We start from the raw sequence: 25,097 nt of genomic DNA on the forward strand, positions 1-25,097 counted from the left end.
AAGATGGTTTATCCTAGAGTTGAAGAGAAACTAATAGATTTCCTAAACATATGCAAGCTCAAATACTATGAAGTTATACTTTGCCTCTGTTGCAGCGCAATCTTCGACAAAGAAGTTGCCAAAGAGGTGGAGAAAATCAAACCCTACACCCACCAACTAAAGAGGTTCGGTAAGCAAGACAAGTAAAGCAAGTTTTTCTTCGACAAGAGGGGAATCCCTCACAAGACACAATAAAGTAGGACTTATGTCCCACAAACCAATGCCCATTAGGAGAATGGGTCATACCTTCAAGAAAAGCATACATTGATCAATACAAATGGAGATCGATTGAAATTGGTACAAGATCTTCGTACCAAGACAATTCAAAAGTCTCGAAGAAGTATTCTTATACTTCTAAGAACTTCATGGGCAAGAATCTCATGACCAGGACATTGTGGAGAAGACATCAGTATAAGAAGAAAGATGTCTTTGAAGCAGAAAGTTCGAGTAAAAGTGGCAGTGTTCAAGCCACGAATGAATTCCAGTTGACCAAAAGGCATGTGAAACAAAGGTTATTCCCTCCTTTTCCACCTATGCCGAAGTCTAAGGAGAAACAAACCACTCATGACGAAGATGAAGACATGGTAATTAATGATTTTAATTTTGATTATGAACCTGAACTAAATATTATTTGTAACATGATATATGTGTTACCAATTGAATATTATACGGTCATTGAGGTGAGCGAAGAATAAGACAATGGTTTTGGCTGGAGAGTTGGCAAAGCACATACCTTTGTGTTATTATGTAATGAAAGACGAGGATAAACAAGGGATTCACACAAAACCTAGTCGTTTTCTCTTATTGAATTCAAAACAAAATTACTTTTTGCAAAATAACTCGAACCCGCCATCTTTATTTTTAAACTCGTACAATTGTAATTTTGTTTGATAGCAATCCTTGTGGATACGACATTTACTTTTATTACTTCGACATTATCGACACACTTGCCGAGAAATTCACCAATACCTCATGGCTTAGGTCCATTGGGCCCGTCCTTATGGATTACACCTCCCTCGGTCTCTCTTTCACCCACCAAGGCCACAACATCACACTAACCGCTGATCCAAAGGCCCAACCCAAACTTGATTTGGTCCGGTAAGTCAAAAGATTAATCCAAACCCACTAAATAGCTGAACTTTTTCATATCCAAATACTACCCACTCCTCTGAACCCTAAACCCGACCCAAGAACAACACACCCCATACATGCAATCTAATCCCTCATTTTACGCTTCTCCACCATCTTTCATACACCTTCTCACCTTCCCCAACAACCCTCAACCATAACTTTAACCCTGTTAATACTCATCTTGGTGAGTGTTTTCCTCATCTTGTTCATAAAAGGAATATTTCCTGAAATAATCAAAATGCTTATTCGTGCAGCAAAAATTGGAATATTTGGGCCACGTTGTATCGTCCTATGGAGTTTGACCTGAACCCTCCAAAATATATTTCTAACTTTAATTTTTTTATTGAGAGAAGTTGTGTTAGAAAAATAAATCTCGACTTTTTTATAATGCAGAAGAAGAGATAAAGGTAATATAGGAAAGTTTTCTTTTAAATTGTGGAGAGTTTCAAAGGATGTCACCTAAAAATATATTTGACAGGTTAATTTTTAGATTATTTGGCAAAATTTTGATGACGTGTCAACGATAGGTTTTATGGTTCTAATTTAATAGATTATAAATAGATAAATAGAAGATTTAAGTGAATATTTGGAACTGAATTTGAGAGGTTGAAAAGTACATATTTCAGGAAGCTATATCTGCAAAATCTAGTTGATTCTTCTAAGCCAAGTAACATGCACAGCAGAATCAAATTGCTTCCTGATAAGTTTCTCAGCAAAATCTGCAATTTGCAAGAAAATTCACTTCATCACAACTTATCAAAACAGACATTAAATAAGTTTAAAATAGGATCAGACACCAAATTTTGAAACATGGTTCTAAGATTCAGAATTCTCAAACTAGGATATAAAATTAACATACCATAAGCTTTACTTGCAAAACCCAAGGGGCCTAAACAGCTCCCAAGCTATCCTGTGCTGAGCAACAGATGCAAAAAGCTCCGAAACTTCGTCTTGATCGAAAGAAGTAACCAATCCATAAATTGACAAAACCAGTAGAAAACCGAGAACCGCCAAAGAGTTTTCAGTATTTTCTTTTATGGTAGCTTTCAAATCAATTGCTAGCCTCATTGCTTCTTCTCTTACACAAGGTTTGATATTTGGTGAGATTTTCATCAGTAGTTCTAGCAGGTAGATGCATCTATTATCAATAATCACAGCATTGACTCCTTTCTTGTCACAAAGTGGAAGAATAGGGTTCATTATTATATCCAAAACCACTTTCGCTGGATCCGATGATTCTCGCAGATTAGCTAGAATGTCAGATTGCTCACAGGAGACCAACTGCAAACTTGTTTCATCAATTGGAGGACTTGATTCATCATCCATGTAAGATGTAGCTGCATATTTAGATACCTTTACTTGACCTCTCAACTCCTCCTCTTTTTCCTTGAACTCCTTCATTTGTTCTTTGAATTGATTTTCTTTTGATTCGAGCTGCTTCAGTCGGCTCTCGAAATGCTTCTTCTCTGATTCCAGCTCCTTCACTCGGCCCTCGAATTCATCCTCTTTTGAATCAAACTCCTTTACTCGGCCATCAAGTTGCTTCTTCTCTGATTCCAGCTCTTTCACTCGGCCTTGGAATTCATCTTCTCTTGACTCAAACTCCTTCCCTCGGCCTTCAAATTCATTCTCTTTCGAATCAAACTCCTTCACTCGGCCATCGAGTAATTTCTCTTTAGACTCAAGTTCCTTAACTTGTCCTTTCCACTGCCTTTCTTTTGCTTTGAGTTCATCCACTCGGCTTTCAAAATGCCTCTTTTCTGATTCAAGCTCCTTCATTTGGCCTTCAAATTCTCTCTCTTTTAATTCCCATTTCACCACTAGACCTTCATGTTGCTTCTCTTTAAACTCAAGCTCCATGGTTCGCCTTTCGAAATGCTTCTGTTTTAACATCAAATCATCCAACAGCTCCTTCATCTGGCATTCAAATTCCCTCTCTTTCGAAACGTTATTCATAACTTGACAAAGTTCCATCTCTTTTACCCTAAGCTCTTGCTTCCGCTCTCGAATCAAGTCCTCTATCAAAGACAGTTGTGCCTCCTTTACTACAAAATCCTTAACACATCCTTCAATTTTCCCCATCATTTTGTCATAAATTTCATTAATTCTTCGAACACTACCACCTAAGTTCTTCTTATTTTCAAGCTCTTTGTCACACTCTACAATATCTCTCTCAATGGACTTCAATCTCTTCTCTTCCACTCTCCTCTTCCTTTTGCATTCCTCAAATGACTTTTCTACAAACACAAGTTTTTCCTTCAAAAACGAAAACGATTTATCCGTCGACATAGCAGGCCTGTTGTTAATTCTCCGGGAAATAGGATCATCATCATCGTAAACCGGTGATGGAAACACTTTGGATTTCTTATCCGAACCGTGCAAGGGATTGCGATTAACTAACAATTTTCTCTTAACTGGCAATGCAACAGTATCCATCTCTTTAACAGAATCATCACAGTTATCATCATCATCTTCAGATTCAAAATCTTCACAAGTAAAATCAAAAAATAAATAATATCAACAAAAATAGACATTTCAAGTAGTAATAATCACAACAACAAAAAATATATATAAAATGAAGAAAAAATTCTACTAAGGGATTTGGTAAGCTTACAATGCATGCTTGAAGTGCTCTTGTTTCAGTGAACAAAAGAAAGATGAACTGAAATAATAACCTTGACAAGAGAAATTGAAATGTAAATGAAACTGAAACTGAAATTGAAATGAAGCTCATACAATAAACCTGAAGAGAAAGTTGTTGGGAAAACGGTTCTTTACAGTCACGTTTTTCTCATAATCACACTGTTAAAACACCATCGCCGTCGATATTAATCAAACGGTTTAAGAAAACATATTTTATTTATATTTTATATTACGGAAAATATTAAAGTTAAATCAGAGGCGTCTGATTTTGATCTAACGGTGCCCACGCGTGATGTGTGATTTCAGTTTTTTTTTATTGCAACAAATCTATGTGTGGAAGCGGGGTCCACAAGAATTAGAATCAATTAGCAATTTAGAGAGTATAGAAGATATCGATACTTTATATTATTTTCGTATAATTAATTGCGTGAAAATAAAATAACTTTTAAAAGTATTTATTTTAGTCCAAAATAAATAATAAACATACATAAAATTATTTATTAAATTTAAAGATTAGAAGTATTTATAATATCTACAAAGGTTGATAATGTTGGAATTGATTTTTCTCATTATAAACAAATATGTGGCATGTACTCCAAAATAACCAATTTGTACATTAACATTTTAACCCTTTGAGAATTTCTTCATAAAACAAAAAGAGTAGTGAGTCAAAGATGAGATGACCCTGTTAATTTTTTACATAAGAGCAAGAAACAGAGAGAATCCTTATCCTGTTACTTCATTTACAAGGCAACGTGTTAGCCGGTTTTCGCTATTTAGAGGATGGTCGCCACTATTTGCCCGTGTGTCTCATTAGCTCAAGAATACGGCCGTGAATCGTGTTAATCGTGTTACGTGCATCCTCGGATTCTAGGTTGTTGTCTTCAATACACTGCAAAACAGCTCTGAGACTTGCGATTTCTTGGTCTCTTGCTTTATTCTGTGTTCATGTTCAAAGTATGTTAATAACTATCATGAAGTGGTATGAAGATGGAATGTTTCGTAAAATAGATATCGAATAAAAAAGGAAAAAGACCTTAATCTCGATGGAGTCGGCTTCATTGCAACTGCTCTCAGAAATTAGTTTTGCATTCTGCACATGTTCTCGCAAGAGAGCAACTAGTTGATTGTTGTCGCCCAAGTTATACGCACAACTGAATCTAACAGCTTCTACATATTGTTGTCTCGCGATAAGATTCTCAACAAAATCTGCATGGTGCAAGAAAATCTCACTTCATCAAAACCGCACAAAACAGATATAAAATAAGTTCAAGTCAGCGAAAAACTAATCAGATTCGACTGAATAGTTCTAGATGATTCATTTTCTTGAATTACAAGTTAGAAGAGATTTGGTTCCTATAAAGGTTGTGATCCATAACACCTAATGAGAGAAAAACAAAGCAAATTTTAGATATCTTACCAGATATTTTCTCTGCGAAACCCATGGCCCCAAACAGCACTATAGCTATATTTTGCTGAGAAACAAGTCCAAAAAGCTTTAAAACTTCATCTTCATCGAAAGAAGGAACCAGTCCATAAACCGACAGAAGGAGTAGAAAACCCAAAACCACCTTGGAATTTTCTTTATTTTCTTCCATGTTAGCTTTCAATTCAAGTGCTAGCTTCAATGCTTTTTCTCTTGTATGAGGTTTAACATCTGGTGCGATTCTCATCAGTTCTTTGAGCAGGAGAATGTCTCTATCATCAATAATTACAGCACTGTTTCCCATTTTACACTTTGGGATGACGGGGTTCTGTATTATTTCCAACACAATTTTTGACGGATCAGATAAACTTCGTAGATTAAAGCCGTAATCAAATGACTCAAATTCATCAGTTTGCTCACTTGGGACCAACATCAAACATCTGTCATCAATCGTGGGACTTAACCGATTACCTGTGAAAGAGGTAACCGTATTTAGCTGTACGTATTTAAGCTTCCACATTATTTATCAAAGAATCGGTTATTCGATGTGAAAGTATCTAATCTATATAATATAATATAAACCTCTCCGTGATCGAAAACTTTATACTAAAAATTACAGTTGAAATGAAATGATTTCAAAAACTGAATGAAAATATAACACTTACCCAATTCTGTTTCTTCTTCAAATGGTTGGATTACTGCAACGCATTGTTTCTCTCTTAACTCGGGCTGCTTATGTTGTCCGTCAAATTCATTTGGCTTCAACTCAAGATCCTTCATGGGTCCATCAAGGTGCTTCTCTTTTGGCTCGAATTCATTCGCATGCACTTTGAAAATTTTATCTATTGACTCAAGCTCTTTCCCTCGTCCTTCAAATTGTTTCTCTTCTGATTTGAAATCCTCCATTCGGCTTATAAAACGCTTAAGCTCTTGCATTCGAGCTTTGAACTCATCCTCTTTTGATTCAATTTCCTCTACTCGGCCTTTAAATTTCTTCACTTGGTCTTCAAGCAACTTTTCTGTAAACCGGAGCTTCTTCAACCGCCCTTCGAATTGCTCTTTTTCTGATTTGAACTCATTCACCCGGGCTTCAAGTTTGTTTTCTTTTGACTCAAGGTCCTTAACCTGGCCTTTAAAATTCTCCTCTTTTGAATCCAACGCTTTCACCCGTCCTTCCAGCTCCTCCTCTTTTAACTCTAGCCGCTTCGCTTGTCCTTCAAATTGCCTCTCTTTTGATTCCAGCTCCTTTACACAACGATCAAAATGCTTCTTTTCCGATTCAAGCTCCTTTATTTGGCTATGAAATCTCTCCACCTTCAATACAAACTCTTGCGCTTGGCCTTCAAGTCGTTTCTCTTTAAACTCGAGCTCTTTTACACGACCTTCAAAGAGTTTCTCCTTTGACTCAAGCTCCACCACTCGTTCTCGGCACTTTTTCTCTTTTAACTTGAGCTTCTCTACACGGCCTTGAAAGAACTTCTCCTTTGACTCAAGCTCCACCGCCCACTCTCCGCACCTTTTCTCCTTTAACTCAAGCTCCTTAACCTGCTCTTCAAATTGCTTCTTGGTTGATTCAAATTCCTTCATTTGAGCACGTGAATTATTTTGACTAAACTGCATTACCTTTAGTAACTTCTTATTTTCTGACATTAAAAGCTCTGATTGTTCGTCAATTCGTTTTTTCATCGCATCACGCTCTTTCTCTTTGGCCTTAAGTTCCATAGTACATTGAGCAATTTTTCCGGAAAGAGCCTTGAGTTCCTGTCCCTTCCCTTCACGGTGCTTATCAAAGTTATCCACGACTTGATGAAGTTCTTTTTCTTTTTTCTTGAGCTCTCGCTTGCGCTCTCCAATCAAGTCGTCCATCAAACAGAGCTGTGCTTCTTTTGCTACAAAATCCTTTACACATTCATCAATTTTCCCAAGCATTTTCTTATGAGATTCGCTAATTCTTTCCACACAACTATTTTTCTTTTTCAAATTTACAAGCTCATTCGAACACTCCTCGATATCTCTCTTTATCGACAGCAATCTCTTCTCTTCCACCTGCCTCTTCGTTTTGCATTCCTCAAATGATTTTTCTACCAACTCAAGATCTTTCTTCAGCATAGAAAACGATTTATCAGCCATTTTTCCCGGAATTTTGATTCTTATCGACAAAGGATTACCATTTGTTGTCACCTTCGATTTCTTAACAGAACTCTGCAAGGCATTGCTATTACCAAATGGCCTCTTAACCGGCATTGTAGTAGTATTACTACTCATCTGAACAGGAACATCACAGATACTACTCCGTGTTCCCAAATTCGACATTCGGGTTAACCTTTCCGCCAAAGGTACATCATCATCATCATCATTATCAGAATCAGAATCAGAATTATCATAAGAAACTTGCCTCCTCACTCCTGAATGCCATGTATTATTTCTCTCGCCCGAGTTGTGCCATTTAAATGTTAAGTTCCCATCACCATCACCACTGCCGCCACCACCACCACCACCACAAAACCTTAACTTATCAGAACCCTTAACAGCCATTTTCCCCCTAATTTCACACCATAAAAAACCCTGTAAAAACAAAAATAGAAGCATTCTTAAGGAAATTTCAAGATTAATCATCAATGATTCTACATTATCAAACATAAACATCATGATACTATTTTGTTAACAAACCACAAAATATTAACAAGCTTGTTTCATTGTTTTTCAAACATGCACATTATTGTTACAGTGATAGCAAACTCTTTGATTTGAAACCCTAACAATAACAAAACAACAAATAATAACAAACATTTATTATAAAACAAAATAAAATACATTTAAAAAAAAATTAAAAAGAAAGGTTGTCTGTTCTTACCGTTACAATGATGATCGTGAAGAAGAAGAAAAAACTGTAACAAAAAAAGAGAGAGTAACCTAGAATTTGAAATGAAGGAAGAGAAAGAGATTTTTACAACTTTGGAGAGTCATAGAAGAGAGTGAGAAATAATGGAAATGAAAAATTAGGCACAGGAAAATGGCAAAATTGCAGTAACTGTGAAAGAGGGCAGGAATGTGAGTGGGATCCACAAAAACAAACTACAAATAACAAATCTTGCTAAGGAAGTTGTTTGGAGCCTAACTTATTAATTAGAGTTATTTTTTTATTAATTTAATAAATCTAAAAAATAAATTGTGAGGTTAACATATTTAACTCAAAAAAGGAGAAAGAAAAAAAATAAATTATTTTTAGTTACATTTATGGATTGCTAACAAAGAAAATATGTATACTTTAAAAACTAATTCTTCTTTTATTATATTATTATAGTTTTAAACTATTGACTCAAAAATTTCAACCATGCATTACCCAATCTTAAATATACACCAAATAATGTATCAAATATAAAAATATCATTAGTATTTGTTTGACAATAAAATTCTAAAAACATAAAAATTATATTAAAAAAATCAAATACCGCTGGATTATCTCTTACTTATTATACAATACAATAAAATACCTAATTAAAAAAATGATTTAATTGAAATACACTGACAGTGTAAAATGATTTTACACCGTCAGTTAATCATAACCGTTGGATGATGAAACAAGTTTGACTTTTATTTTAAAAATCTATAAAGTAATGCAAACGGGTGATGATGATGAATCGATTGTGTAAAACTTTTTACACTGACAGTGCATAGTAATTAATCTCTTAAAAAAATATAAAACAAATTAATAAAAATAAAATAAAATAACAAGAACAACAATAATGTAAATATTAAAAGATAAAAAGAAGTATGAAAGATCAAAATCATGAAAGTGACAAAAAATGAAATAGTTCACGTCAATATTAAAAATATGAAAGGCAACATATTTATAAAGAAAGTGACAAAAATTAGACTTGTAATAAGTATGAAAGAGCAACACAACATCACACAAAATCATGAATGAAGACTAGAGGAAAAGGGAAAAAGTGAATCATAAATATAACTAAACTAATATCTAACCATAATTGCCCCAATTCTAACAATACACATGTCTACAAAATTTTACACTTCACGTCCTTTTTTTTATAAATATTTTTGATATTTTTTGCTGACTTAGTAATGCATTTTTAGGTCACAAATATAATAATTAAGGTGTTAAAGTCATTGTTTAATTAGTCAAGACTTAAAGAGGACTGATTAATACTACATCATTTTAAAATGACCGTCGTTTAAGATTTTGCACACAGATTAAAAAAAATGCAATGATATTGTTATAAGATGTTACACTTTTACTAAATTAGTTCTATTAATACATTGGAAGTAGTGTAAAGAGTAATAATTAAATGACATAATTGAAAAATTAACAATCATTTATACCTTGAAAAATAAGAATGAGAGTCATTTTGAAACAAATTTTATTTGCTAAAATGATTGTTATTTTAAAACAGATGGAGTATTAAATAAGTCAATGGATAAAAGTATGAATGTCATAAAAAGTAAGATTATCGTGTAGATATTGTAAGTCAATATCTAATTTGATGAAAGTAAATTAGAATATTAAAAACTAAGAAATAACTCTAAGGTTATTTATATGGGTTATGATCTCCATTTGTAGAGAGATCAAAATACATAGTTTATCAGGATTCTCTTCATCCACATCAGAAGAAATTCAAGGAACCCTAAGGAACTCTACAAATAGGAAGATCACATACACGTAAACCTTCAATAATTTCAATGACAAACTCATGTATGCTTCTTCTTTCATTCTCTTATTGAATTCTGGTATGTGTTTAAAGGATATGGGTCGATGACATATTTGACACATACGAGTTACTTTAAAAAATTTATTCTTGATTTCCATATCGATAGAAACCATAAGGTTATGAACATATCCAACAAGTGGTATCAGAACCACCCATGTCTGATTCAATTTGAATTTTAAGAATTTTATTTTTATATTAGAGTTCCGAAATTGAAATTCTTTTTTTATCTTCCAGTTTATGTAAGGCTTATTTTTATGTTGTGAATTGTAATTCTTGATGGAAAGCACATAAAATCAAGGCTTGTTGTTGGAATTGATTCTAGAAAAATTGTTTAATTCTGCTTCTGTGATGAAATTTGAGGTGTGGGGCACTATTGAAGGTATTTTTCTTTTCTCCAAATTAAGATATGAATGCATGAGACATATATGTATAATTGATTTCATGTATATATTTATCTTATGACAAGGAGATCTTAGGATATACGTATATGTATTTATAGTTATGTGTATATATGCAACACTTGCATTCATGCATGTTATAAGATCTGTCACTCTTGGGTTTGACTTTTGGTACATTTTTGGCATTTTTTTAAAATTGACTACAATTTGTAATTTATACAAAGTTTAATATTTTAAGTGAGTCAATTAACATAAAGTATTATCAAAGTGACCTCTTTTTGGAGATTACTCATAAGAAATGTTAAGTATTTTTCTTTTGTGTACGTTTATCCAAGCGAATATCAATTGACCCAAATGACATTTAATGTTTGGCTGTGATGGTAAATGTAACACCCCAATTTTATTAAATGTTTTATTTTGAATTATTGGTGATTCATGATGATTTTTGGTGTTTTATTTATTATTAGATGTTGGTGTGATTTAAAATAAATTATTTGAATATATGTTGTTGGGGTGTGGTAGAAATAATAAGATGCGGTGAAATGATAGAGTAAGTTAGAAAATGATTATAATAATTAGAATTTTATTTATTAGTACTGATAAAATAAGAAATTGGAGAGAGTAGGAGTCTAGGTCAATTGTGAGATTTGAGGAGAGTTTGTGATAAGAAGAGGGAAGCTAGAGTTAAATTGGGCAAAGATGATAATTAAGAAAAAGTATGGAGGTTACTATATATTTTAAAAGTTGGGAGAGAAGCTAGGTTTTTTGGGAGATTTTGTTAGTACTTGAGATTGAAGCAAAAGAGGCAAAGAGGGGGGACAAAAGCTTGAGATTGAAGAAGAAGATCAAAGGCTTTTGCTGGAGATCAGGTAAGGGTGGGAACTTGTTGCAAAAGTAAAGGGTATGGTGGAAGGGTAGAATGGATGAACCTTTAACCTCCTTAGGGTTGGATGTTTTAATTTATAATTTTGAATTGTGATATTACGATGGTATTTATATGATGATTATATGTTGAATTTCATGTGCCTAATTTATAAAATGAATAAACCGGATAAATCCCCATATACGCATAAAAAGAAAACAATCCAAACTAGGCTATACTTGCTTAGGGAAACCGGGTCCCCAACAGAGTCGTCAGTTGTCGCAACCGGGGTTTTAGGAAGCGAACGGAAACTGGGACTAGAACTAAAGAATCGCCCAAAAAGGAAATGGACGGAATCAGAAGAGTCGTCGTCGAATTTTATTTGATTTACCTCTATCGGAGAGGAGAGGGGAAATAATCGATAAAACTCTCAGAAAATAGAATACGCACGGGAAGCGCAGAAAGGATAAAGAATCGGTCTCGCGACCGAGATTTGGGTTCGGAAGCCGGTTATGCAAGGGGAATGTATTAGAACCCCTTACGTCCATGATACTCCATGGGAACCATTTGGGTTGTTTACGTATGTGGGTATTTATCTCGTTTATTGTTTTTATTTTCAAAAGTGTGTAAAAAGAGTGATGGGACTCTAGGTTTTTTTATTATTGTGCTCGCCAAGGATTGTGGACCTTGTGCCTACATATCACTCATCGGGTGATGAGGAACCATAGCTCCTGGTTCGGAGTAGAAAATGTTTGTGTGTTGGTTGATTTTATCTTTGAGAAAAGGGTTTTCGGAGTGGTACCCTAAGGCACAAAAATTAGGTTTGATAGGTTGTGTTGATTTTACCTTGAATAAAGGTTTATGAAAAGGATGTCTATGATTATATTGCACTAAAGTCTAGGGGCGGAGGTGAATATTCTAGACAACAAGCCAAGCGTCTTGCATCCAAAATAATCAGAATAAGGGTATGAATGCTCCATTCTTACTCATTCCCCACCACTTAAGGCTCGTACTAATCGTAGTTTTATTGTGTTTTGAATTTGATTATGAAAATGTCACTTGGGTTGAATCAATAGTTTGTTTATTTGATTATGAAATTTGGGTAATGCAACATGTATGTAAAGTAACCAACAAGAAAGTAAAGGGTCTCATTGTAAGATAGACCAAGAGGAAGCCATGTGTGTACAAAAATGACTTAAGCTAAACATATGATAATGGTCTTACAAACATGTCCCCCTAAAGTGGCGCCATGATGCCATCCTTACAACTGGTATGTAAGTTACAGATGAAACACAAAGTTAAAAAAGTATCACAAAGTAATGGAAAAGACCTCCAAGCAAAGGTTCTAGGATGAGATCCTCTAAGTCCAAGTTGATTAAGTGGAATGATTATGTATTTGGTCTTATAATTTTATCATGTTTTTGTAAGTTATGAATAAGCCTAAGAGGGGGGTGAATTAGGACTTTTGAAATTTTATCCTGATTTGATGGATAACGGTTCTTTCTTTTCTGGTTTAGTTATGCGAAAAAAGCAGTAAAGTGCAGAAGATAAAGAACACCGTAAATTATCCTGGTTCCCCTCACAATCTGAGAGTACTCAAGTCCCCTTACAACATGTAAGAGATTTTATTATAGTTAGATCTTCCTAAATAAGTCTCTAACCAAGTTATCAAGAACAATCCTCTTGAAACTTGTTTCACAATAAAAGAAAACAATCCTTCCTTTTCTTGAAACTTATCTCCAACAATCCTGGATGATAAGTAACCACACCTAATATCAAACAATCTTTGATACTTAGAAATTTACAGTAGAAATTTTGTATAATGGACAAGATTTAATCAAATGATTAAAATCTTCTTCTCTTTCAAAATATGAAGATTCAAGACCAAATGCTCTCTAAGTGCTCAAAGATACTTTGTAGAATATGATATGAAAATGTATTTAAAAAAATATCTTAGTGTAAAGGTTCTGTTGAAAAAATACACAGAGAGATTTTTAATTGGATTGAAAGAGGTGGGTGTATAATGAAATTTTGAAGAGTATTTATAGTGAAGAAAACATCCTTTCAAAACATCATGACAATGGTTAGAAGAAGTCTGAAGAAATGTTAGTGAAAAGATGTGAAGATTGCCATGAAAATATATGGTGAAATTGTGTAAAGAGTGAATGAATTCGTTTCAGATTTTTCAAAAAAATAAATAGGATCAATCGATTGACAGTAAGGACCAATCGATTAACATAAGGCAAAATTTTAAGAAATTAACTTGGACCAATCGATTTCTTCATACCACCAGTCGATTGGCTCAACAAAAGAAACGAATTCTTTCAGAAGCAGAAGCTTCACCCAATTGATTATATCAAAACACCAATCGATTGGTGCATAAAGAAAATGTGAAAAACTTTCTAAGTTAAAATACCTAAAAGATGCAATCACCCACTTTTCATCCAAAACCACAATGATGTTATAACAAAGGTTTTTTGAAGAAGGCATAATGCATGATCAAAAAACTTTGAGCACTAAGACTGTATATGTCAAGAAATTCATATACCTTAAAACTTGATCCATGAAAGTCTTAAACAAAGTTTTGATAAGACCCTTCTTTTTCCTTCTTTTAATATGGAGGTTTGAGTTTGAAATATTGTCTTCATCAAAATCATGTTGGAAGCTTGTCTTCACAATCTCCCCATTTTTGATGATGACAACCAATCTTTATGTTTGAACACAAACTCCCCCTATCTCTTGAAAGCAAATCTTGTGAAACTCCTCATATCTATAATATGACTTAATTTGAGATTTCCTGCATTAAGTTAGAGAGCAAAGCACACACAACCAAGCATACAATCTTCTCCCTCTTTGGCATTATCAAAAAGAAGGAAAAAAGAAAATAATAACAACTAGGAAATTATGAAATTAAGCAAATATTCAGTACACAGAAGTTTAAACATTACAACCAAAATACACACATAATGTCTGAAACATAAGCAAAGTACGAACAAAAATAAAAAACATAGTAAGACAAGGACAACAAGACAAAATAAAGAGAGATTCAATCACATATCATTCCCATCAGCATTAGAACCACCTCCTGGAAAACCACCTTGGAAAAGTTCTCATTGATCCATTCTTGACGATAAGTGGTCAATCTCTGTCACTACATCCGTTCTAAACTCGCGAAGATAATCCATGATCATTGGTTTGATGGTTGTTCTACTGGAGCTTCTAGAGGGTGGTGGTTTAGAGGATGGTTTATCTCTTCATCACTATGAGCCTCAAGCTGGTTTTCGCCAACATCATTATCCAAATATTTGATCTCATGAGTTCTTTGGTTGAAAATAACTCCCATTTTTCGGTTGATCCTTTTGATGTTGATGTAGTATGATAGCTTGTTCATAGAGAAACATACTTCATTTTTCAAATTGACATTGAAGTGATGAAAAATCATGGTTATAAATTGAGCATAAGGTAACCCATTTGCATGTTCATTGTGTGTCAGCATGTGACATAAAATGACATGCCCCCAGTCTACACAAATGTTGTTCTTGATAGCATAGAGAAGCAACATTTCGGAATTAGTGATAGTGCAGTGATTTGAATATCTAGGCACAAGAACATATACCAAAAAATTATGAAGCATTATATCATCAAAAGCATACTTAGTTGGTGACCAATAGACACATTCTGGAAGACCTCCTGAACTTTTCTTTCTCTTGTTATAAAATTGTTCCTCAGACAATCTACTTAGACTATAGTAAAATGCTTCTTCTCTGATTCCATTTCCTTCACTCAACCCTCGAATTCATCCTCTTTTAAATCAAACTCCTTTACTCGGCCATAAAGTTGCTTCTTCTTTGATTCCAGCTCTTTCACTCGGCCTTCGAATTCATTCTCTCTTGCCTCAAACTCCTTCACTCGACCTTCAAATTCATTCTCTTTCGAATCAAACTCCTTCACCCGGCCATTGAGTAGTTTCTCTTTAGACTTAAGTTCCTTAACTTGTACTTTCAATTGCCTTTTTTTGCTTTGAGTTCACCCACTCGGCTTTCAAAATGCTTCTTTTTAGATTCCATCTCCTTCACCCTGACTTCAAAATTCTCTCTTTTAATTCCCATTTCATCACTAGCCCTTCATGTTTCTTCTCTTTTAACTCAAGCTATGTGGTTCGCCTTTCGAAATGCTTCTTTTATAACATCAAATCATCCAACAACTCCTTCATCTGGCATTCAAATTCCCTCTCTTTCGAAATGTTATTCATAACTTGACAAAGTTCCATCTCAAATTGCAGTAACTGTGAAAGAGGGCAAGAATATGAGTGAGATCCACAAAAACAAACTACAAATAACAAATCTTGCTAAGGAAGTTGTTTGGAGCCTAACTTATTAGTTAGAGCTATTTTCTTATTAACTTAATAAATTTAAAAAATAAATTATGAGGTTAACATATTTAACTCAAAAAAGGAGAAAGAAAGAAAAAAAGCAGATTTTAGTTACATTTATGGATTGCTCACAAAGAAAATATGCATATTTTAAAAACTAATTCTCCTTTTATTCTTACAATTTTACATCAATATTATTATATTTTAAACTATTAACTCAATAATTTCAACCACGTGTTACCCAATCTTAATTATACACCAAATAATATATCAAATATAAAAGTATCATTAATATTTGTTTGACAACAAAACTCCAAAAACATAAAAATTATACAAAAAATCAAACACAACGGAAAATCACGTACCACTATATTGTCTCTTATTTATTGTACAATACAATAAAATACATAATTTTAAAAAATATAAAACAAATTAATAAAAATAAAATACAATATAAAATAAAATAAAATAACAAGAACAACAACAATGTAAATATTAAAAGATAAAAAGAAGTATGAAAGATCAAAATCATGAAAGTGACAAAAAATAAAATAGTTCACGTCAACATTAAAGGTATGAAAGGCAACATACTTATAAAGAAAGTGACAAAAATTAGACTCGTAACAAGTATGAAAGAGCAACATAACATCACACAAAATCATGAATGAAGGCTATAGGAAAAGGGAAAAAATGAATCATAAATATAATTAAACTAATATCTAACCATAGTTGCCCCAATTCTAACAATATACATGTTTACAAAATTTTACACTTTCGCGTGCTTTTTTTTTTATATTTTGGATAATTTTTGTTGACTTAGTATTATATGTTAGAATTTTGGATTACAAATGTAACAATTAAGGTGTTAGGGTCATTGTTTAATTAATCAAAACTTAAAGGGGTCTAATTAATATTACCTCGTTTAAAAATGATTGTGGTTTAAGGTTTTGCACAGAGATTATGAAATGCAATGATATTGTCATAAAATATTACACTTTTATTAAACTAGCCTTATTAATACATTAGAAGTTGTGTAAAGAGTAATAATTAAATAACATAATTGGAAAAATAACAATCATTTATACATTAGAAAATTAGAATATTGGCTAAAAATATAAATGTTATGAAATGTAAGATTATTATGTAGATATCATAAGTTAATATCTAATTTGATGGGGGACAAATTAGAATATTGGAAACTAAGAAATAACCCTAAGGTTATTTATATGGGTTATGATCACCATTTGTAAAGAGATCAAAATACATGGTTTATCAGAATTCTCTATTCATCCCCATCAAAAGAAATTCAAGGAATCTTAAGGAACTCTACAAATCGGAAGATCACATACCCGCAAACCTTCAATGATTTTAATTACAAACTCATGTACACTTCTACTTTCATTCTCTGATTGAATTCTGATATGTGTTTAAGAGATGTGAGTCGATACCATATGTGACTCATACAAATTAGTTTAGAGTTATATTCTTGATTTCTATATTGATAGAAACCATAAGGTTATGAACAGATCTAAGAAGTGGTATCAGAGTCACTCATGCCTGATTCAATTTGAATTTTAAGAATTTTTTTTTTATATTAGGGTTCCAAAATTATGATCTTTTTTTATCTTACAATTTATGTAAGACTTATTTTTATGTTGTGAAGTGTAATTCTTGATGGAAAGTGTCATACCCCAATTTTCTCCAAATATTTTAAATTCATCTGATACATGTCTATTTGTCAAGTTTTGTATTTCTAGTCATATGCATTTTTATCATTAAATAAAGTCACCATAATCATGCATATATACATTATAGTAATACAGACAAGATAAAGTCAACATTTTACATGTTGAAGAAATTGACTAAAATTGCAAAAAAAATTCATTATGTATTTTGAAAAATAAATTCATGATCATTTGATTTATTATCAAAATATCCATTTGGATTTTATTAATATTTTTCGCGCATTATAAAACAAAAATCAATATTTTTAGAAGGTCCAAAATATCACTCATTTATTACATCATTATTTCGTGCATATATTACATCATTATTCACTATTTAATTAAATAAGTTTCTAGAAGGTACTCACACTCTTTGTATAATTCATAAACTATCATTTCTAGAGCCTATAAATAAAATTTATTTCATTTACAAATGACACCACCAATCATTCATAAAAACTAAGCAAAAGCTCTATTCATTTTTTTTCAAGTCATTTCTTTCTTTCTTTATTGAATTTTATTTTAGGCAGACTCTTATACTTGTCATTTATTTAATTTTATTGCATTTTTATTCTTGCTTCATTTATTTAGTACATTAATCATCAACATTTTGCATGAAAACTCCATTGATTCAAAATCAAGAGTTTAAAGTGTTTTTGAACCTCAATGAGAAAAAAATGATAAAATGTGAATTAATTTTTGTTTATTTAATTTTCTTTGCATTATTATTCTTGTTGCACTTAATTAGTATCTAATCATCGCCTATTTGCATGGAAACTCTATTGATTCAAAATCAAGAGTTAAAAATGTTTTTCAACCTCCTTGAGCAAAAGTGATAAAATGAGATTTAATTTTTTCGTTTTTTTTCGTGGCTTATTTTATATTATGTGCATTCCATGTTATTTTTGAAATCGAGTAGATGAATTTTCATTATTAATTTGCTTAATTTCATTAAAAAAATTAAGTAAGTTATGACCAAAATAAGGGTGAATATTGTTGTTGTTCGTGAATAAGCCCAGATTTAATTTAGACCACACATCCTACTTTTTCTCTTTCATCTTGCGATGCCATGTTGCCTTGAGAGTGTGGACAAATTTGAGTTTTTCCCTTTTTTTTTTGCTTTTTATCATCTTTTTTATTTCTTTGTGTTTAGTTAAATTAGGTATTGGGTCACTACCTTTTTGTTTACTTTCTCTCATCTCTCATTTATTTCTCTTACACTTTATTTATTTTGTTCGTTGTTTTTTTTCTTTTTTTATATGTATTTTTTTTATTATTATAAATAATTAATTAAAACTTATTTTAATTAACTAACTAGGCTAATTAACCTTAATCATTTTAATTAACAGTTGGATCTTTTTCAATTGATTAATTAAAATACTTAATTTTAAGTAAATTAAATAATTAGTTCAAATCAAGTTTAGTTAATTAATTTAATTCTTTATTTAATATATCATTTACTTCATCATATCTCTCATGTCTCGTGCACTTCCACATATCATTTTTGATTCACTTATAGTTATATTTCTATTATTATTATTTGTTAATTTGTTTAATTAAATAATTAATTTGAATGAGTATTTATAATGATAAATATATTTTTTAATTTAAAAATCATCGGTCCAACGCCAAGTGGATTTTCAAAACCCCTTGATTTTATTTATTTTATTATTATTGGTTTTTATTTATTTATTTACTTAATTGTTAATATTAATTAAATAAATAAATAATAATAATGATAAATATAGATAAATAGTTAATGGAGTATTTTCAAACACATCAAAATATTGGTTCAACGTCAAGTAACATTTTCGAACTCGATTAAATCGATTCGATACAATCTTTTCTCAATCAAGCGTAACATTATATATCTTCTTAATCAAGTACGAAAGAAATGGGTCCTTGGAGTCTCACACTCCTTGAATCCTTGAATGATTGCTCTTGAGGCAACGACTCGGGTTAGCTTTTCATTAACTCTTTTCATTTCTAAAACACATAAAAACTCGGACGAAAAAAAAAGGCCAACGGAGTCTAACATTCTGGTGGAACCTTTGAACAATCTTTTGAATGTTCTTTGTCCACCAAACTTTGTAAACACATTGAATTAAAAAATGTATCGTTGGAGTCTAGCATTCTGGTAATACTCCGAATAATTGGTTATGAGGCTCACATCTCGTTCTCATCAAATATTCGTCATTCACCTTTAAAAAATACTCAACACATCAAACTTATTTCTCGCCCCCGTGTGACTGAAAACCTTTCATAAGAGAACATTGATTAATCCCTTCTAATGCACATACAAACTAGCGCTTAAGTCTCCCCTGCGAGCATACAAGCCAATGTTTAACGATTAGAATTCAATCTAAGCACTTGTTTATTAAAACAAACTTCAACCAATCAAATATATCTTTTCTCGTTCCCGTGCGATTGAAAACCTTTTCACAAACGAACAATGTTTAGTCATTTCTAACGCGTATACAATAAGCGTTTAAGCCTCTCATGCGCGAGCATACAACTAAATGTTTAAACTACTAGAATGCGATCAAACAAGAACTCTTCTACTGTAAAATAAATAAATGTTAAGTCTCCCATCCACTAGAAAACAAGTCAATGTTTAACCATTAGAATGTGACATAAACACTCATCCATTAAAATCAAACAACCAACACTCTTGGCTACCAAGAACTACATAGCTTTGAGTTCTCTATCGCACCTGGAGATACGTAGGAGCGAGATTCATTATCTCGTCAAGCACTATAATAAAAAATAGCATAAATATCTTTTTTATCTTGCCCAGAACTACGTCGCTTTGAATTCCTCATTGTACTTGAGGATACGTAGGAGAAAGACTCATAATCTTGTCAAGCACCGTAATAACATTCAAATTGCAAGTTAAACTAAAAGGTTCCCATTAAGTACAACAGATGTGAGGGGTACCTTCCCCTTGCGTAATTGACTCTCGAACATAAAATTTGGTTGTGACGATCATCTTCTTCTTTTCAAAAGGTTTTATCGATATTTTCCCATTCCTTCGATGGATTAAATAAAGTTCGGTGGTGACTCAGTTTGAATCATTTTTTCTGCGACCAGCGGAAAGGATCGTATTTTTTGAGATGTGACAGAAAACACATAAAATCAGGGCCTATTATTGGAATTGATTCTAGAAAAATTGTTTAATTGTGCTTCTGTAATGAAATTTGAGGTGTGCGACACTATTGAAGGTATTTTTCTTTTCTTCAAATTAAGATCTCAATGCATCAGACATATATGTATAATTAATCTCATGTATATATTTATCTTATGACAAGGAGATATCAAGATATACGTATATGTATTTATAGTTATGTGTATATATGCAACACTTGGATTCATGCATGTTATAAGATCCATCACTCTTTTGTGTTGGGTCTGACTTTTGGTACATTTTTGGCTTTTTTTTATTTTTAAAATTGGCTAGAGTTTATAATTTTATACAAAGTTTAACATTTTGAGTGAGTCAATTAAAATAAAATGTCACCAAAGTGATATCTTTTTGGGAGATTGCTTATAAGAAATGTTAAATATTTTTCTTTTGTGTGTTTATAAATGCGAGTATCAATTGACCCAAAGGACAATTAATATTTGATAGGATTTCATACACACCTATGACGGTAAACATGTGATAATTATAAGGTTTCACATGTGAATGGTAAATCAATCCAAACATGGGTTTATTATTTGGCATGTTTTTATTATCAATGTTTGATCATTACAACAAGAGTACCAATAGAAATCAATATTATTGTCCAAAGACTTGATATTGATGGTGCATTAGGTATCTTGAGATAAGTTATGCCCTAATTTAAACATATAAGAGATTCACTTTATTTTTTGTTGTTCTGAGTATATTAATAGGGTTTATTTTGTCCTCTTTTCAACTACAATTTCTTCAATATCTACAAATATGAATAAGATTCAGATTCTTAATGGGACAAATTTTAAGGAATGCAATGAGACATGGAAATTGTTCTTGCCTGCATGAATTTCGACCTTGCATTAAGGATGGAGAAACCATATTCTCCTTCGGAATTTAGTACCTCTGAACAGAGGAAAAATTGTGAGAAGTAAGATTACTCCAATCACATGAGTCATGATTTGGTTTGTTTTGAGGTTAATTTAGCTTCAGTACCTGGAAAGGTGGTTAGACTCTAGAGAAACTACTAACATCAATGTTTCAATGAGGGGTTTTCGGAACTATCGGAAGCCAAATAATGTTGAAAGATACATCTAAGTTGGAGATGGCAAGTCGGTGGAGGTAGAATTTATAGGGCATTTTAGACTATTATTGTGTACTGGATTTTATTTGGACATGAAAGACAATTTTGGGGTACCATCATTTAGACGAAATTTAATTTTGGTTTCTTATTTGGATAAATCAGGTTATTTATGTTCATTTAGAAACAATGAATTCAAGTTGTCTTTCAATTCAGATATTGTTGGAACTGATTTACTTAAGGGTCATTATAATGTATATTTGCTGGAACGGTAGCTACCTACGGCAAATCCTTAAATATGGAACCATGTGGTACTAAGCGCAAAATTGGTAATAATAATTCAGGAGCATTATGGAACAAGCGCCTAGGTCATACCTCTAAAAATAGAGTTGAGCAACTAGTGTTAGCTAGAATTTTGGATTTTGTTGACTTCAAATTTTTTGATGTTTGTGTTGAATGTGTTAAAGGTAAACAGGCTAAACCAAAGAAATTTGGTGAATATAGAGCTATGTATGTCTTAGAATTGATACATACTGACATTTATGGACCATTTCCTACAACTTCTTGGAATGGTCAACAATACTTTATATCATTCATAGACGATTATTCTAGATATGCATAGATATTTCTTTACATGAAAAATCTCAATCGTTGAATGTGTTCAAATAATTTAAGACTGAGTTTGAGAATCAACTCAAAAAAGAATTAATAAAGTCAAATCTGACAAGGGCAGTGAATATTACAACGTATATGACGATTCAGGTGAACAACGTCCATGGCCTTTTTCCAAATACCTAGCGGAATATGGAATATTCCCACAAGACACTGTGCTAGGGGAACCTAGCATGAACAATGTGGCTAAAAGACGAAATCGAACTCTTAATAATATGATAAATAGTATGATTTGTCATTCTACCTTACCAGAGTTACTCAGGAAGAGACATTAAAGACTACAACTTATATTCTAAATAGAGTACCAACAAAGGCAGTTGCAAAAACATCTTATGAGCTTTAGACTAGACGAAAACCTAGCCTGAAACATTTGTGCCTCTTTCTATTTAGATAGGTTTTTGTATGATGTCAAAACTAGGAATAAGTGTTTATGTATATTGGACGATATCATCTGAGTTTAGATGTGCATTTTAGAGTTCTTGCATTAGGGAAATGGTTTGGAAAAAGATTGTGCATCAAAATATATTGTCATTCATGAAAAACTGGTTTCAAGTGAAAATTTCACATTACTGGTCGACACATGCGCGAAATAGGTTGACACATAGCTCATCTGCAAATGCATAGGTCGAAACATTGTAGGAACGGGTCGACATATACGTTTCAGTATTAAAGCTCGTAAGGCTCTGTTTGATATGCTGACTGAACAGGTCGCCCTATAGGCAGCATATTACCTTGATAGGTCGGCATATGACCTAGGAAAAGTCGACACGTTACTTCAATAGGTCAACACATGGCTCATACAGGTCGACCTATTAAACAAACATGTTGAATAATCACTCTTGTTTTCATTCCTTTTACTCTTTATTGGTCACATACATATAAATACCATATACATGCATCATTCTCTAGTAAGGTTTTTAGAGTGAGTAAAACCTACATGAATCTAGGATTTTAAAGCATCTCATCATCTTCAATTCAATCTATGCATACACACAATCAAACTACACATAATCATTTTTTGATTGGGTGTCATCTAGATTAGGATTGGTAACGTTCAATTAGGTTTGTTATACCGAGAATATTGGGTTGAGATCATTGAGGGACTCAAATCAGAAAACCGAGGTGAGGTTTTCCTTCAAGATCTTTAGGGTTTGAAGGTTTTGGACAATATTATGCAATTCGGATCCGATCGAGTGAAAGCCTTGGGACTAGGTGTGTCGTGCAAGGGAGTAGCGTGAAATGGTGGATCATGTTGACACATCTTGGGTTCAACAAGTGTGCGCGTGTGATTAATTCAATCGGGGGAAGGCCTTGAATTTTTAGTTGGGTTGTGTTAAAACTATTTAATCTTAAGGCAAAAGATGGGTGAACCAATAAAAGTTTCACTGAATTGCTTGAATTATTACAAGAAATGCTTCTAGAAGATAACACGTTGTCGAATCGTAGTTATGAGGCCAATAAGATATTTTTTATAATGGATTTAGACTATGTCAAAATACATGCATGTCGTAATGATTTCATATTATATAGGAAAAAGTTTGAAAACTTGAAGGAGTGCCGAGGTGTGGGGAGTCACGCTACAAGCAAAAGGAAAATGGTGTTGAAAATGATGATGGTGTAATTATAAAGGGTGTTCCTTCAAGGGAGATGTGGTACCTACCACTAATTAAAAGGTTCAAGAGATTGTTTGCTAATATAAATGATGAAAATAAAACTAGATGGAATGCAAATGAAATATTATGTGATGGAAAAATTCACCATGTAGATGATTCATTACAATGGAAGAAAATTGGTGATGTGTATACAGGTGATAACTTTAAGTTGTGTGCTATGTTGTTTCACACAATCAATTACTTTCCTACATACAATAATTTTTTTGGTAAAATGTCAAGGGTGTAGTGGTAAATTCATGACCATTAAACTATGAATAAACTTAACGTCAATAAAACAAGAGTCGCCACCGCGCTTTTATTGTTTCCAAAGGAAAAGGGAAAAGTATGAACAAAACCCAAAGATAAGAAGTTTTCAAATCAAAACTAATAAAATGTCAGAGATTATAGGTAAGGGGGTTGGTTACACAGAGGGAAGGTGTTAGCACCCAAAGTGTTCTAGGTACTCCTAGGGAGCCCTTTTTTATGTGTGTATGTATTTTTTGGTATAAAAGATGTTTGAAAAAAATAGAGTGTGGGGATGAGAAAAGAATTTATTGATTATATTTTTTGTGTTTAACAAGACATTCGGACTTGTGCCTACGTACCAACGTAAAAATGAGGGATCAAAACCTCGTAGTTTGTGGTAACACTTTCAAAATGAGTGGATTGCTTTTAATCAAAATTTAAATTAAAAAGAGGCACAAAGGGCCCAAGAGTTTGAATGAGTGTTAGTTTTTTTTTCTTTTGAAATTTTAAGTCAATATTGTTAAGTTCATTTATCAATTTGATTAAGAAAAAAGTTTTAAAATGCAATCACATAAGTCCAAAGTTTCTAATTTGAAATAAGGTCTAAGTTTTGAAATCATAAGCAAAGAAGATTTTTGAAAAAGGGGGAGAAATTTTGAAATTTAAGAAGTGGGAGAAGATGAAGAGACTAATCTTAAGCATAAAATTAAAAGTTAAGAGTTGAAAAGATCTGACCAATGGGATGCAATCCAACAGACAAGAATGTCATATAGAAAACCCATTTTCCCTTTGGACTCTGAATCAAGAAAATATCCACAAGCATTTAGCAATATGAAGATCAAGGCATCAAACAAAGATAGCCACATCCAAGCAAGCAATTCCATAGCTAACAGTCTTCTTTGTATTCTTATGTATCAGATGAAATACTCCTTGATTAACTTAGAATAAAGCA

General features: G+C 32.5%; 2 protein-coding genes across 2 annotated transcripts; both read right to left on the bottom strand.

Moving 5' to 3' along the window:
- Positions 1 to 1,698: 1,698 nt before the first annotated feature.
- Positions 1,699 to 4,212, bottom strand: LOC127086984 (uncharacterized). The gene is made up of 3 exons (XM_051027814.1): positions 3,785 to 4,212; positions 2,030 to 3,656; positions 1,699 to 1,889 (listed from the first exon to the last, which is right to left on the bottom strand). The coding sequence occupies exons 1-2, from the start codon at positions 3,789 to 3,791 to the stop codon at positions 2,038 to 2,040; spliced, it is 1,626 nt and encodes a 541-aa protein (XP_050883771.1). The 5' UTR covers positions 3,792 to 4,212; the 3' UTR covers positions 1,699 to 1,889; positions 2,030 to 2,037.
- A 146-nt stretch (positions 4,213 to 4,358) lies between these two features.
- LOC127086983 (nuclear matrix constituent protein 1) lies at positions 4,359 to 8,294 on the bottom strand. Its single transcript, XM_051027813.1, has 5 exons — positions 8,094 to 8,294; positions 5,905 to 7,804; positions 5,234 to 5,710; positions 4,850 to 5,022; positions 4,359 to 4,753 (listed from the first exon to the last, which is right to left on the bottom strand). Exons 2-5 carry the CDS (start codon positions 7,772 to 7,774, stop codon positions 4,607 to 4,609), a joined length of 2,667 nt encoding a protein of 888 aa, XP_050883770.1. The 5' UTR covers positions 7,775 to 7,804; positions 8,094 to 8,294; the 3' UTR covers positions 4,359 to 4,606.
- Between the last annotated feature and the right edge of the window lie 16,803 nt (positions 8,295 to 25,097).

The sequence above is a fragment of the Lathyrus oleraceus genome, chromosome 5 (assembly GCF_024323335.1).
Source record: "Lathyrus oleraceus cultivar Zhongwan6 chromosome 5, CAAS_Psat_ZW6_1.0, whole genome shotgun sequence".
NCBI classification, from domain to species: Eukaryota; Viridiplantae; Streptophyta; class Magnoliopsida; order Fabales; family Fabaceae; genus Lathyrus; species Lathyrus oleraceus.

What these genes read in the sequence shown, in the direction of transcription:
- LOC127086983 (XM_051027813.1), bottom strand. Translation starts at nt 7,774, where the DNA reads ATGGCTGTTAAGGGTTCTGATAAGTTAAGGTTTTGTGGTGGTGGTGGT. An exon ending in TGAAGAAGAAACAGAATTGG is followed by an intron (nt 5,711 to 5,904) that starts GTAAGTGTTATA and finishes CCTCTTTCACAG; the next exon opens with GTAATCGGTTAAGTCCCACG. An exon ending in TTTCGCAGAGAAAATATCTG is followed by an intron (nt 5,023 to 5,233) that starts GTAAGATATCTA and finishes TGCACCATGCAG; the next exon opens with ATTTTGTTGAGAATCTTATC.